The sequence below is a fragment of the Lissotriton vulgaris genome, chromosome 10 (assembly GCF_964263255.1).
Source record: "Lissotriton vulgaris chromosome 10, aLisVul1.2, whole genome shotgun sequence".
Taxonomy (NCBI): domain Eukaryota; kingdom Metazoa; phylum Chordata; class Amphibia; order Caudata; family Salamandridae; genus Lissotriton; species Lissotriton vulgaris.
The window spans coordinates 411,167,876-411,182,996 of record NC_141698.1 but is presented as its reverse complement, the minus strand read 5'-3'; the positions used below and the strand labels follow the sequence as shown (position 1 = coordinate 411,182,996).

Below are 15,121 nucleotides of genomic sequence, written 5' to 3'. Positions count from 1 at the left end.
TCCTACTTGGCTACATGAGAAAAAAAAGGGTGTGGGGGGCGACTTCATGGGGAAAGCTGTCTCTTCCAAAATAGCTGAAGGGGACCTGGTAAAAGTAAAACCTGGGGGCAATCAAATGATGTTCAACAAATTTAGGGGACCCTACCAGGTAAGGTCCGTAGTTGGCAACTATGTTAAGCTACAAAATGGTCAGACGTGGAATCTCCGCAGGGTAGCACTTTACCAAAGAAAGCCTAAGTTTGTTCCTTCTGATAGAGTTTGCAGACCTCTTCGCTGCAAGGTGGCTCCTGCCTATTTGAAAGACTACGTGTAACTTCGTCTGTTTAAGGGAGAATGTGGGGTTGAATGGTTTGTTTTATTTTGTTCTGCATTTCTCTGCATTTCCCAAGACCAAGTGATGTGTTCAATGATGCTTTGTTTTTCTTGTGTTTCACCTTTTCTTTGTAAAGGGTTACTATGAGCTTTTGATTTACTTATGCTGATTGTATCTTTTTTCCTTCTCTGTTTAAGGAAAGGAGATGTGTTATATTTGCATTTGCTTCATGTCACATTTCATGTCGCGCGCTGCACTCGCGCTGCTCCACTTTGTGACATGTCCTGTGTTCTATGTAACGGTTGGCAGTTGCCCGTTTCATCTTGTACACGATGGTTGGGTTTTCTGCTTCGCATCTTAAATAAACTATCCTGAACTACACGACGCTGGTGTTCCGCATTCAACTTTGTTTACAACAAGCACCTGTGACAGTTATAGAAAAATTGATAAATGAAATATTGGACATTAGATTTCAGTATTTGTACGAGAAAAAATAGTATGCATACATAAACAGATTGCATGTAAGTGGATGAGGTCATATGTAATCCCAAACCAGTGTGAATAAGCAAGTGAATGAGTACTGAAACAAATAAAATTGTGGAAATATCATGTCATCATTTGCATTCCTTAATGACTTCGGAAGAGGAAGAGGATGTTGCTCAAAACACGTAGAATATTTACAAAAAAGGCAAGAATGTTTAAAGAACTTTTAGTAGTGCGAAGAAGGCTATACATTATTGCACTGCACTTGTTAAGAACATCATTGTCACACGAGAGGCAATATTACAAGAGTATCAATAGGGTAATGTATATGAACCAGGAATAATAAAATGAAACTTCAATAATGTACATGGAAATCGGAATATGCTGTGTAAAGTGGAAAAGATTTTTAAAATTTGATTTAGTAACTGGTATTTCGAGATTGAACACTGATGACATATTATCCAAAAGAAAATTGGTTCATATGCATCAGGTACACCATATAAATGGTAAATCATTAACATGGGGATAACAATGAGAGACAGGAACTGAATAACCAGTGTGTTAGTGGTTCATTTGTAGGATACAGATGTGTGGATTCATTTAAATGAATTGTATAGAAAATTAAAAGAACCAGGTGGTTCAGGGGAGACTACAATCAGAGTATTTAAAATGTTTAAAAAATAGATATTGGGTTAAAAAACTGTGATAATTGTAATGTTTTGGAATTTCAGGTAATCTCATGCAAACAGACCGTAAACATGAACAACCTTAACATAAATGTAGCCATTCCGAAAGCTTGAAGGTAACAAAGTAAAGGTTAAACAGCAAGTTTGAATCACAAAATATTTGAATGGGTGTAAATATATGTTAAGAGGTTACCGTAGTGCTCATAAATGACTTCCCATTGCATATTCAACATTTGTATACTATGGGCCTTATTCCGAAGTCGGCGGGCCCGCCACTGACAGGCCAAAGGTGGCTGGCCCACTGACATCCATAGAAGAGGTTCAACCGCCGGATTATGATCCGTCGGTCGGAGGCAGAGGGACTGACCGCTGCTTTTCGAATGGGCTTGAGGAGCACGTCGGGCAGCAGTGGAACTGTAATCCACACAATTAGGGCTGTGCCTGCTCAGGCACCGTTGTAGGGATTACGAGGTCTGTTTCCCTCGGACTGTACATGGCGGTTTGCTCATTGTAAAGATCTGGTGGAATTCTGTGAGGTAATCTTTGGAATTAAGGGCCCTGGCAGGAGAGCTGGGCAAGCATTCTAGAGATACATTAAAACCCAGCAGGTGCGCTAGAGTGTTCAATTGGAATGGCATTTCCTTGTTTCTAGGTCATTTTTCCAAGGAGCCACATCCCTTGTGAGCCTAAATATATCTAGATGAGGTGGTCTCCCACGTAATGTGGCATGCTTCATCAGTGGTCACCTCATCCCACCCTGTTAAGGGATTACTACCAGGGAGGACTCAATCCTAATTTATGACAGAGTTAATTACCCATTTAAGACAGGCATCCAGTTCATGTTCGAAACCACCTTAAGGAATACTACAGGTATATCCTTTATTAGGTGGTACCTTAGGTATGATTAAAAATAGATCAACAGATCTATGGATATTCGAGGTACAATGCCCCACCATCTTTAAAATGTGCTGGCATGTTTCTGCCCTCGTGCGGTGCCTAATAGCTGGTCAGGTGCATAGGTAAGAGCTATTAGAGTATCCCGATCTCTAACCTTGTTATTGTACTATTAAAGGAAAGAGAGGAATTTCCTACTGTACCTGGTTTCAAATTTCCACCCTATTTTGAGTTATATTTTACTTCATGGTCTGATGACGGTAGGCCGCTCTTCTATTAACAAATTAGTCAATGAGAAATGCCTAGCTAGAAACCGACTCTTCCCCTCATGTCATCCAACCCCGCTTGCGAATCTAGAGATTCAATCATTTTTGGGTCAGAGGAAGAAGCTGCAAGTGTATACAGCTGGTGTTTTTATGGTACTTAAAATATCAAAATGGTGTAGAGAAAAATTACGGTTTAACTAAGATGCCTCAACTTTAGGGATGGGTGGTTTTTTATTAATCAATCCTTGATGACTGGAGATGGCAATATTGAATGAAGAGCTGTTACAAAAAGGCAGAGGGTTAACATAAGTTCACGTCCAGGAAGAAAATGGATGGGATGTAAGGGGCCTAGTCGAACAGTAACCAATTAGGACCTCAAGGATGAAAAAAATGTGCTATGTTATGACACATTTGGACAATGTTCTTGTACAGTAATGTAAGAATTAATTTTGATATGCGACAATTGTGCTTCTTTGTATTAATTTTATATGGTTGTCTGCGAAAAAAATGTATGCTTTAAGAGTTAGTCAAATTATAGTTTGTTTTCAAACTTCCTAGAGTTAAGAGGAGTGGTAGTCACATCATAAGAGAAAACACAATCAAATGTTACAAGGTAACTTTGTCAGTAAGCAAAAACAAAACAAAGTTGATTCCAAAATAAATACCAGGAAGTAAATTTTGTGGCACTGGGTAGGCTCAGGCATATTCAAGACATCGCCAAGTGCTTCATACAGTTCATCGAGAGGCTCCACCACTGTTGATTCATGCTATGATGGAATAAGCAAAATCAATTATTATAAAATATACAGAGCAATCTTTTTTATTTCATATTTGTTTATTTGCCAAAAATATGGTAGTAAACAATTTAACACAAAAACAAGTCCTTAAGCCTACAGATAAAGAAAGGCTGATTTCACAGTAGGTGTGTTAATCTCAAAGTCCCAAGTGCACAAATTTAAAGAGCTCATTAAAACCACTGTCACAGATTTTGAATTTGCATTTCCTTCAAACGCAGCCAAATCAGAGTGAAGGACAAGACATGCATGTCCTCTGCACCGAAATGTCTTGTCCCTGCACTAAAATAAAAAAAATCCAATTAATGCTTGAAGAAGGATTTTTTTCTTCAGATAAATCTCCATTAGTGAGGGAAGAGCTACAGTTGAACTCGAGATGTTACTTTTTAGGTTTTTCCTGGCGAAAAGATGCGCTCTGCGCATCTTTTTCGCGCAGGCGAAAACCTATTGAGATATATACGGGAGACAGGAACGGCCTCCGTCTTTCATTGGCTAGCTCCATAAATGGAGGCTAGCCATTGGAAGACAGGCCTGTCCGTCAATGCCGGACCAGATTCGGGGGCGTTCCCGAGAATTTTTGGCTTTTGGCTACGTCACGCGACGTCAGCCAAAAGCCGGGAACGCCCCCGAATCTGTTCCGGCATTGCCGGCACCCGCCTTCCTGCTCCGGCCGTCTTCTGCATCTCTCCTCCCCCTTTCCCGCCCCATCCCGCATGTTTCCTGATGCTGGCCTCCCCCTTTCGCCGTCGCCGTGCGAAGAGCTGCTTCAGGAGCGGAGTGGAAGCAATGTTTTGTTTGTGAGTCAGCTGGACTGCACAGGCACCGCGACGGCTCTCTCCACAGGAACTCGGCCGTAATCCGAGGCCTGAGCACCGAACATGGGAACGCGCAGGTCCGATGCACGCAGAATGGCAACAATTCGCTTCCCATGGCTTGCTTTCAACAAGTCCCTCTGACACCGCAGCTGAGTGACGGTGAAAGGCTAAAACGGCACAGCCTCGCCCCGGCGGGCTCTGGAGCACTAAAATAGATGCTCGACGGAGGCTTGGTGTTTAACTGGAAGAGACGGGGGAGCAGAGCGACAGGGCGCCACGGCACAAACTTCTATATTATTTACAGCCTTCCTGAATAATGAATAAACTCTGCACTTTCCACAGTCAAAATATCTGGATAATTTATCATAAGAGGAGGCCCGAGCCGCGGAGGGTCCAAAATCTTTACCCCCACCGCAAGCACTTCACTTAGAAAGGCTTTGCACTTCAGAACCTGAAACACACGACATTCCCGACACATCTGAATTAGCCTCTCCGCAGACTCATTGAAATTCCCAAATAGCAACGCTTCGTGCCATAACGAAAAGAGTTTGTTCAACCAGTGCTGCCAAAATTGCACCTGAAAAGAGGCTTTCTACAGCAGGTGTAAAACTGCCCCCCTTCCCCCCCAAAAAACAAACAAGTTCCTTGCCCTCCTGCCGTTAACAAGTGAAGAGCAGCTAATAACGATAGATTTCATAAGTCTCACATGCATTCGTTTCCTAACGCATAAAAGAGAACTTCAACAAATAAACACAGACTGAAAACGGCCGCGGCAGTACATATCTGGACCACTGCCAACGACCTAGCAAGTTATTTTTGTCGCAATCAATAAAACACACTGCTTTTGCCAGCTGGGCCACTTGGAACTAAAAGGGTCTTTAGTTTGCATACACAGCATTTAGACTTTAGGCCCCAATAAACAAAAAAAATCGAAAATGTATTCACATAAATTTCCTCCTGCGCTTGAGGGTAAATTTACATATTTTATACAATTAACAAAGGAGTATGGTTGTTGCAGGGTTCCGGGAGCATTTTTGGAATTCTGTTTTATAGCCATGCAAAAGTAATTTAACATACTGAACACATCGTATATCCGCAGTTCAATTCCCCATACAACGTTTTTATTTTATTGTGCTCCCCAAACCATTCGCTATCACCCACTATTTCAGTGGTTGTTTTCCTACAAATTCCAATCCTGGACACACATTTACACCTGCACTTAATAGGGCGGGATTGCTTTGCTGAAACATTTGTGAAAAACCCCATGAGCATTTCCAGCCCGAGACATCATCTTCCTGCCTAAGGGGAAAAAATATACTCTCCCGGAAAAAAAGCGAGTGTATGTAGCTTTTGATTATATAAAGTGTGGATTTACACTCCTAAATCAAAAAATCTGCACACCTAATTTCAGCTTATGCATGCAAATAGCTTTGTGAATCAGGGCCTAGGATTCCACAGTCCAAGGGGACCCACAAAGTTATCACATGGATTGTTGGGAATGAAAAGCCATAACTACATAAACAGATTTTAGGTGTAGTAAGCTCTGATCGTAAATTTAGAAACTTCACACACGGCTTAACTAAAATACCGCGCCGGCTATAGGGCGGAGTGACTGGTTCCACTGCACTGGGCGCTAACTTGGAGAGTGTAGGGTCTTGAGTCCTAGGCCCGCATGGAGCATCAAGGCCCACGCAGACACATAACTTACAATGTATAAGCTCTGCGCATCTTTTTCGCGCAGGCGAAAACCTATTGAGATATATACGAGAGACAGGAACGGCCTCCGTCTTTCATTGGCTAGCTCCATAAATGGAAGCTAGCCATTGGAAGACGGGCCTGTCCGTCAATGCCGGACCAGATTCGGGGGCGTTCCCGAGAATTTTTGGCTTTTGGCTACGTCACGCGACGTCAGCCAAAAGCCGGGAACGCCCCCGAATCTGTTCCGGCATTGCCGGCACCCGCCTTCCTGCTCGGGCCATCTTCTGCGTCTCTCCTCCCCCTTTCCCGCCCCCTCCCGCTTGTTTCCCGATGCTGGCCTCCCCCTTTCGCCGTCACCGTGCGAAGAGCTGCCCGAGGGATTAGATGAGCCAAGATGCCCTGTCACGGCAGTTCTTGCAGCTTTAGCCCTGTGATTCGTACTGGTTTTTTATTGGCGCACCGAGGCGCCAACTTACCGATTAAGTTTAAAATCTTGCTATATCACAGCTGTTTTTCTTTTATTTATAATTTTGAAATTCTGACGCACACCATGACTAGTCAACGCGCGAGAGCACGGACCCGAGCCCCGGGTGCCTTCTGTGGGAGGCCGAAGGAGGCATCTCCCACCGGGCACGGCCGCTCCCCTTGCATTGTCAGGGCTGGGCGGGCACAGAGGGCGGCCCCGCCTGGCAACGATAACAGATCGCGGAAGCGGAAGCCGCTGCAGCCGGTTTGCGGCGTGCGGAAGAGCAGCACCGGGAATCAGTGAGGAGGCCAGCGGGCGGTACTGGAGCAAGCAGGTGGGGGCAGCGGGGGCGCGGATACCCGGGGGCCGAGGGAACGTCTAATACCGGTACTGTGTGCAAGAGGACTGTGTGTTGTCCAGTAATACAATGGTATGCCCTGTACTTTCGTCCTCCAGACCTATTGTCTCCCCTCTAGGTTGCTGCCAGGTCCAAATACTCTTCAGAACCCCCAATCCGGTGCCTGAGCCAAGCACAGCTCCCATGGCTAAACCATCCTCCCTGAGCCCATCGTGTCCCTCCTAGAGCCCATCTTGTCCCTCCTAGAGCCCACTTCGCTCCAATCAGACCCCCCCTCGCTCCAATCAGACCCCCCCCTCAACGCGCGAGAGCACGGACCCGAGCCCCGGGTGCCTTCTGTGGGAGGCCGAAGGAGGCATCTCCCACCAAGCACGGCCGCTCCCCTTGCATTGTCAGGGCTGGGCGGGCACAGAGGGCGGCCCCGCCTGGCAACGATAACAGATCGCGGAAGCGGAAGCCGCTGCAGCCGGTCTGCGGCGTGCAGAAGAGCAGCACCAGGAATCGGTGAGGAGGCCAGCGGGCGGTACTGGAGCAAGCAGGTGGGGGCAGCGGGGGCGCAGATACCCGGGGGCCGAGGGAACGTCTAATACCGGTACTGTGTGCAAGAGGACTGTGTGTTGTCCAGTAATACAATGGTATGCCCTGTACTTTCGTCCTCCAGACCTACTGTCTCCCCTCTAGGTTGCTGCCAGGTCCAAATACTCTTCAGAACCCCCAAACCGGTGCCTGAGCCAAGCACAGCTCCCATGGCTAAACCATCCTCCCAGAGCCCATCATGTCCCTCCTAGAGCCCATCTTGTCCCTCCTAGAGCCCACTTCGCTCCAATCAGACCCCCCCCTCGCTCCAATCAGACCCCCCCTCACTCCAATCAGACCCCCCCCCCTCACCCACACAGCATTCTAAGAACCCATCCCTCCATTGGTGTGCTCGGTACTCTTTGGGTCTGCTTGGCACTACCCGGATCACTTTGCTTTCCCTGGGTCCACTAATCTGTTACCGTTCCCACTTGACCGGAGTGGGCGTCCCTAGAATTAATTAGGGGGCACTCATTGGGCCTGAGATGAAACTGGTGGTGACCCCAGTAAAGGGGGCATGGTGAGAGCTAAGCATGGGCAATGTATGCAGCTGCCCAGGGATCCGAGCACAGGTCGAAAACATGGGTCCCCTCTTGTGACATGCTACACTATCCACCTGCTCCTCCAGTGTCCCCTCCTCAATTCGATCACATCAAAGCACTACATCAGGGGTAGTAAGCTCTATATACATGTCCCCTTGCCTCCTACACCATTTCAACCTTTCAGCCATGCAGGGACCAATTTAGTACCAGGTAAGCATCACACATCTGTTGAAATGGGGGTCGCAGTGTGTGGGGGGGCTCGCAGTGTGTAGGGCTTGAAATGTGTGTGGGGGGGTCGCAGTGTGTGGGGGGGCTCTGTGTGGGTGTGTGTGGAGGGCTCTGTGTGGGCGTGTGTGGGGGGGGCTTTGTGTGGCTGTGTGTGTGGTGGGGGTCTGTGTGGGTGTGTGTGGGGGGGGCTCTGTGTGTGTGTGTGGGGGGGCTCTGTGTGTGTGGGGGGGCTCTCTGTGTGTTTGGTGGGGGGGCTCTCTGTGGGTGTTTGTGGGTGTCATTTGCGAGAGATAAAGCTAGTTGCATTGTAAATGACAATGCCATTTATTTATGTTTTTAAAAAAACATAAATAAAAATAATGTCAAGAGCAATGCCAATAGCTCTAACTTTCACAAAGGCAAAACCATTGCATTGTAAATGCTTGTTTACTCTGGGATGTGCAGAGCACCATGTGTGCTGACATCAAAGAGTGAAACTGAAAGCAGCAGGAGCTTAAGTACTGGAGCCATTAGGGTTCGGCCGCTTTCACTGAGACGGGTGCTGAGGGGCATAACTCAGCCCTAACGAGCACTGATCACCATTTGAAGATATACTGTTGGAAAGGGGGGGAACGTCCCCTTTCCAACTGTACCTCGCTCTAGTGGATCCCTGCTTGATGATGTCTGGAGGAGGGTGGTCCTAGAGTAGGAACTCATCCACTGGCCACCAGGGATTGCTTAGGCAACAAACCTCACTCGGCCAGGCAGTGTCGTTTGACTCAGCGAGTAGCGATAGAGCACCGCTTGAGTACTGAGGTGATTTCTTCACCGAAGATCGATACGGTGCCACGTGCGCCTGGGAATTTTTGATACAAACAAGATATGTCTACTGAATAACTTTCTAGCCGTGACACGTGTGGCAGGATTTACATTAATTGCATTGTGCATGTTCGGAAGGGACACGCAGGATTTTTCAGCGTTTTGTGTGTTACTGTCACTCACTCCATTTAGGAGCCAGTTGCCCCTCCACCCTTATTGGAGCACTCATTGTAGGATTCTCTATGGTGGCCTCCCTTTATCACAGTCCTGAAGAAGACCCCTGTGTAAGGTGGTAATCGTCCTACGATATACTTTTGGGGTCGAAACTTCGACATTCTCCCCTCTTTACACCAGCCCTCGGAAACAAGAGAGACTAAATCAATTGTGTTTCAAAAATGGGGTCTAGCTACTTGAATTAATGAATAATTCATGTACCCTTGGCTTGAAGATTTGGGCCTGAATTGATTTGAATTAGGAATTTGTATGCTTTCACAAATTTCCATGCTTTCCTCACGATCTCTTATCCTCAACAGACTCACTTACCCCTCTTCCTTTTCCCTGTCCTGTTGGGCACCTTTGTATATATTGAATTTGAATTTTGATATGTGTATAATGCAACTTCCCTATGCAGCAGTGTGATTAAATAACATTTGCTACATATCTTTTGCGGAGTATTGCTCTTCTGATGTGTTTGTAATGCTTTATATAATGTCCTGCTAGTCTTAGTTTACTGGGACCATTCTATATTGTACTATCAATTACCCAGGTCCCAGTACCATTTGGTTTACCCTTTTTATGTATAATAAGCAACACACCAAGGCATGGCCACTGCCCCCACCATGTGTGCCAGTGACAGTCTTTTCTGATTACCCCTCTCCCTCTACCTTCCCCTTGGGACAGCGACTTATCATTTACTCCATTCTGAAAGTCCAAAAGACACAGAAACAAAAAAACAAAAAAAAACAGGTGGTGGCAGTCCTAGGACTGGGCCTCAACACCAATCCTAAAGCGTTTCTGCAACCCTGGGGTATACGGCACAATGTCTCCTAGATGTCAGGGAGATTTAAATACAAAAATTATGGGGGCAGCCCTTACTTGTATTGGGCCTCGCCACTCACCCATAATGTCCCATACGTTTTTCATCCCCAAGGCGTAAACTCGCCATCCCCACGGTAAGCAAGAGGAAATTTTGATTCTTTTGGGTATATTTAACATATTGACAGGCAGAGAGGCTTTTAACTGCACCATTCTATTGCTCTTGGGTGGCAGGAAAACTGTCTGGTGCCTGGGGTGGTGGCTGCAATGCAGTCCCAGAAGTGAAAGCCACACCCCAATCTGTTTTCCACTTTTTTCCACTCATGGTCTGGTGGTTTTAATGCCCCTTTAGAAAGACACAGAGTTCACACAGCCTAATCTCCCACCCTGGAGGGGATGCCCACCAGACTAATAGGGAAAGAAATAAGAAAAGGTAAGGGGTGGAGTGGAATGCTGAGCCATCATGGCACGGGACCCAGCCTTGGCACTACACTGTATTTATGCTTCTGAGGAGAAGCCGAGTAGAGGGCTTACCATCTCTCTCTCAACCTATAAATTGTTTACTACACCCAAAGGAATCCTAATATCCTCCCATTTGCCATGGTGCACAAATCTGGGTCTGGGTCAGTCGGCAATCAAGGAACCCTACCAACCTTGGATATTTATGAAACCTACAAAACTCAGGTGAACCCAGAGTTGTATGCCTCGTATTAGTATTCCAAAATGTTTTCTCAAAAAGAATGCCCTGCGAAAGAGTATCAATTAAATTAAATATTTTTTTCCCATGTTTATGTAACAGAAAACTTGTCCATTTCCAGCCACCGGCTAAAGTCTTACCACACTAAATTCTCACACTTCTCCAGAGTGAAATGCTGCCTCCCACATGTGGGAGTACCCACTGTACATCAGGGACACATACCAAAACTGAAACCATGCAGTAACTTGATTTACAGCACACTAACTTGACACAGTACAATTTCTAAGCGGATCTTGTTGCAGGCGATATGCCCAGTCATACATCAGGTGCTGTTTTTACCAAGAGAAGCGTTGGAACGCTGGTTGGTAGGCAATTTGTCGATCCCGTAGATTCTAGAACTTTCCTTCAAAGAAATTTGATGATAATCTATTATTTTAGCAGGGCACTCAGTGTACAACAACATATCCAAGCTGGCCACAACAAAACAGACTCCTCTTGTACTCTAGTTTTCAGAAATGGCTGGGGTTGATAGGTTTCCCTGTATGCGGCCAAGCCTGGACCTAAACAGCACAGCTACCCATATCACCGGCATGAGTAAATTTCAAAAGAAAAATCTTGACATTTGATCCTAATAGATTCTGAAACTTTCTCTCAAAGAAAAGTGATGAAAATACATGATTTTAAATAAAATAAGACCTCTGCAGGCAATCTGGGTAAGAAAACATAGTGTGATCCATGCAAGGCACACAACACGGACTCCCAGTCTATCTAGATTGCAAAAATACCTGTTTTTTGTATTTCTCAATGGGTGCTGGACGGGCCTGGGCCCAAATACCAAAGTTACTCACATTGCCAGAACAAGTTAATTTTAAATAGAGAATCTTAATGTTGCCTGATTTTGTTTTGATGACTTTCCTGTTGCAGGTGTGATAGGCTCATCTACACAAGTAGGGTGCTGCTCTTGATTGTAAGAAGTGTGAGAACACAGAATAGTAAAACATTTGTCATTATGAATTGAATTTCTCTCCATTTCTGGGTTGAAAATGTGCAAGAAAGAACACATTTTGAAAAACAAACTGTGATAATATGATTGCCCATTAGGGCAAAATATTACAGACAAATATATTGTAACATATTTACATTTTTTTAATTGCTCTAATTAGTTTTTCATTTCAATTATTAAGTAATTTTGTGAAAACCATAAGAGCTCTACACAAATTACCCTTTTCTTAGTTCTGAAGTATGTATACTTTTCAAAAAAATTATAATTTCAAGGTTCACCTCTTTTCACCACTAACTTCAAGTAGGTAGAAATCACAAACATAAGAAAAATTGACTACTACTGACAAAACTGCAAGAATGGTGATAAAAAAAATAATATTTTTTTTACAACTCTTCCTATTCCTGGAATCTGGGAAGTGGGTGATCGTAACACAACAAACCTTTAGATGCTGTCAATCTTAGAAACACAAAACTGTATTCTTTCTTGTACAACACACGTTCCCCATAAATCACCCAACATGTTGCTACTTTTTGGCTACTCTCTCCATTCTCTCCAGAAAACCCACAAACCTCCTCGTAACTCTAAAATCCCCAGAAATGTAGGGAAAAAGGACACAAATGGCTACCTTTTAGAAGTAGAAGTTATGAATCCATAAGAGCACACAGCCCGAAAAATAAAAAAAGAACTCAGCACTGGTGAGAAAGTCCCACCACTTAAGAGGTTAATAGCATAGAGGCTCGAAAGAGCCAAGAAAGAACGTAGAAGAGTTGTGAGATTAGAACGCGAACAACACTTACAAAAGTTATTCCTCTCAGTCCACATTCTGAAAAGTCATACCCCGGGCCTACATTTGGTGTGGTATGAATAACTGCCCCACTCCAGGACCTGCCAAAACATCACCTTCTTTGAAGAGGGATCTTCTGGAAGGTTCTCTAAAAACGCTTTAGCCTAGTCAATCTGTGAGAATTGACATCTCTTCAATGCTGGTATTAACTTCCAATGGTACCAGGTAAACCGCCAAAGCTTGGCATTCTTTTGTCAACAGTTCCCAGTTGACAAACAAGAATTGTTTTTTCCAAGCCAGAGGGGAGTGATTCATGTGTGGAAAGAGTGGATTCTCGCCCAGCATCACCATTTTATTCACAACACTACAACAGAATTCTGTCCATCCAATCGGTACAGCTTACAGCTACCACCGGAGTGCCCCCTAATTGTGTTCCAGAAGTCGCTGATCACAAGGAGAGCCTTTATCCTTACTAATCCACCTCCTGCTCAGTGTTACACCGTCTGCCCAGTAGCCCAGCGGTCACCTCTCTGATACACAGCACTTTTCCTAAAAGCTTACAGGTTCCAGCACACTAGCCACTGTTATAATCAATCAGCCCACAATACTGCACACTGAGAAATCTACTTCCTCCAGTTTCCATTTGCTGCACTCTGTTGGTTAGTTCATTCCACCCACATCCTCATACTAGCAATCTTCTTACCTATTATGCCTGACTGCTCGTGCAGATCTGTCCTGAATTTACAGGTGGATTTTGCAGGGCTCTCTCCTCAGGCAGCACCTCCACTCCTTTATTAAATTCTCTGAGGTCTTCTGGTTACTTTTAGGAGTCGCTGCCCACGAGGCAAAAAAATATTCTTTCATGTTTCTCCTCCATGCAATAATGATTCCCAGTAAGATGACCAACAGTTGCGGTGGGAGATAATCTTTGGAGCCTTACTGTCCACTCTGCGAGCGCTGCGCACAGAGGTGTACAGGAGAGGCCCTTCAAGGGCCGCAGATGAGGAACCCCCTGAGCTCAATGTCTTCCCCTAGGCCTCACAAGCCCTCTGTAGCAGCCAGGTTTCAAGCAGCTCGTCGTCATTACTCCATCCAGCACCAGCCAATATCTCATATAGAATCCGATGCAAGAAGGCTCTATTTAGCTGCCTCAGGCAGCCACCAAAGAAGTTTGTGCTTCTGCACAACAACACTGATAGACAGTAGACAGATGACCCAGAAGCCACAATCAGGACGTCCGCCTCATCAAACTGCACTCCAGTGGGCCTTCCTCAGGCTCTGCTCCTAGTGCTTCACTTGTGCCACGAGAAAGGCCAGAGCCAGATCTGCAGCTTGCACAGGAATTTGCCATCTTGAAGCCCAGTTGGCCCTACTCCCACCATTTTTATTGTGGACATTTTCTTGAGGAGAAATATCACTTATGGCGATACTGTGAAGTGTAAAGACAGGGTTTCTAAGTATTTGGTTTATAGTGCTTCCCAGGTGGCAAATCACAGTTTTTTTTAGCATACTAGAAACTGAGTTACTCTGCTTTGCCAGAAAAAATAAGTAATTTTTAGATCACTACATATCGAACTGTTTTTGTTCTTACGGCTCTGTGGTTAGTGGCACACACTATGATGACATTTACTGCTAAAAGAAAAACAGAGGTAGGCATACTTCTTGTCCTAAGGTGTGCCTGTTCTAATTAGGTTCAACATTCTAAATCAATAAAATACATTTTAAAATTATCAGTTCCACCGTCATCCTTCAGGATTTCATTTAGGCCATGCCACGGTAAGTGAAAGGTCAGTCTGACGCTTCAGTCAGTAGGTGCTAGTTACTAATTGCACACAGTAACTCAGCAAGTAAACTCTGAAAGACCCTTGCAATGTTCAAGTTTACATACCTTATTATGTCAATACCAAAGAATGTTTAAGAACTGCATGCCAAAAACTGAATAGCTTGAAGGCACTTTAATATTAATTAGTCGTATGGCTTGCAGCTGATCAAGAGGACACTACATTTAAACGTGTGCTTTTTGCAAACCTGTCAAACTGCTCTCGATATATAATATGACTGTGTCTGCCTCCTTTGTTTACAGAAAGCGGTGAGCAGTGTTCTGGAGAGTTAACATTTGGGGAGAGCAACAGAAACCAGCACAGTAATTTGTGCAGTCCTCTTCAAGAGCTTAAAACAGAAAAGGGCCATGAATCTTTGCATAAAGTAACAGTTTGCTCTTGTTTAAAAGTGCAGCTATTCACATAGCATACGGTTAGTATGTTCCCTTCTTTTTCGATTGGAAATAACGTATACGTCTTAAGAACAGCCATTGACCTGAAAACTGATGACATTCAGTGAAACTTACAATGGTTGGAAAACAAAAATGAAATACTAAATTGACATACGTTTTGAATGTTAGATAAAGACAGATGTTTTCAAATGTGACAGGAAAAATGGGACACAACCTTTCAACATTTTCTGACGTTCCAGCCCAACAAGTAAGGGTGGAGGACAGCTGCCAAGTGCCGTGACAGGAGGTGCGGTGGCTCGAGGCGGCATCAGGGATGAGAAGGCTGAGCAACTGCTGTTGGTGGTGGTGCCGGAGACCGAGGCCCGTGTCCAAGCCTTGCTTCGGCCTTGGGCAGCGGGAAGTGCAGATTGGCGGTCCCGGGACTCCGGAACTGCATAACATCAGCGCGCAGC

At 45.0% G+C, this 15,121-nt stretch overlaps 1 protein-coding gene across 1 annotated transcript in view; it reads right to left on the bottom strand.

The window, feature by feature from the left end:
• The window catches only part of EEF2KMT (eukaryotic elongation factor 2 lysine methyltransferase), a 381,112-nt gene that overhangs the window by 183,119 nt on the left and 182,872 nt on the right, over positions 1 to 15,121 (bottom strand). Inside the window, exon 4 of the mRNA XM_086941230.1 lies at positions 3,308 to 3,409. Coding sequence (XP_086797356.1) covers positions 3,308 to 3,409 — 102 coding nt within the window. The remainder of the gene's footprint in view (positions 1 to 3,307; positions 3,410 to 15,121) is intronic.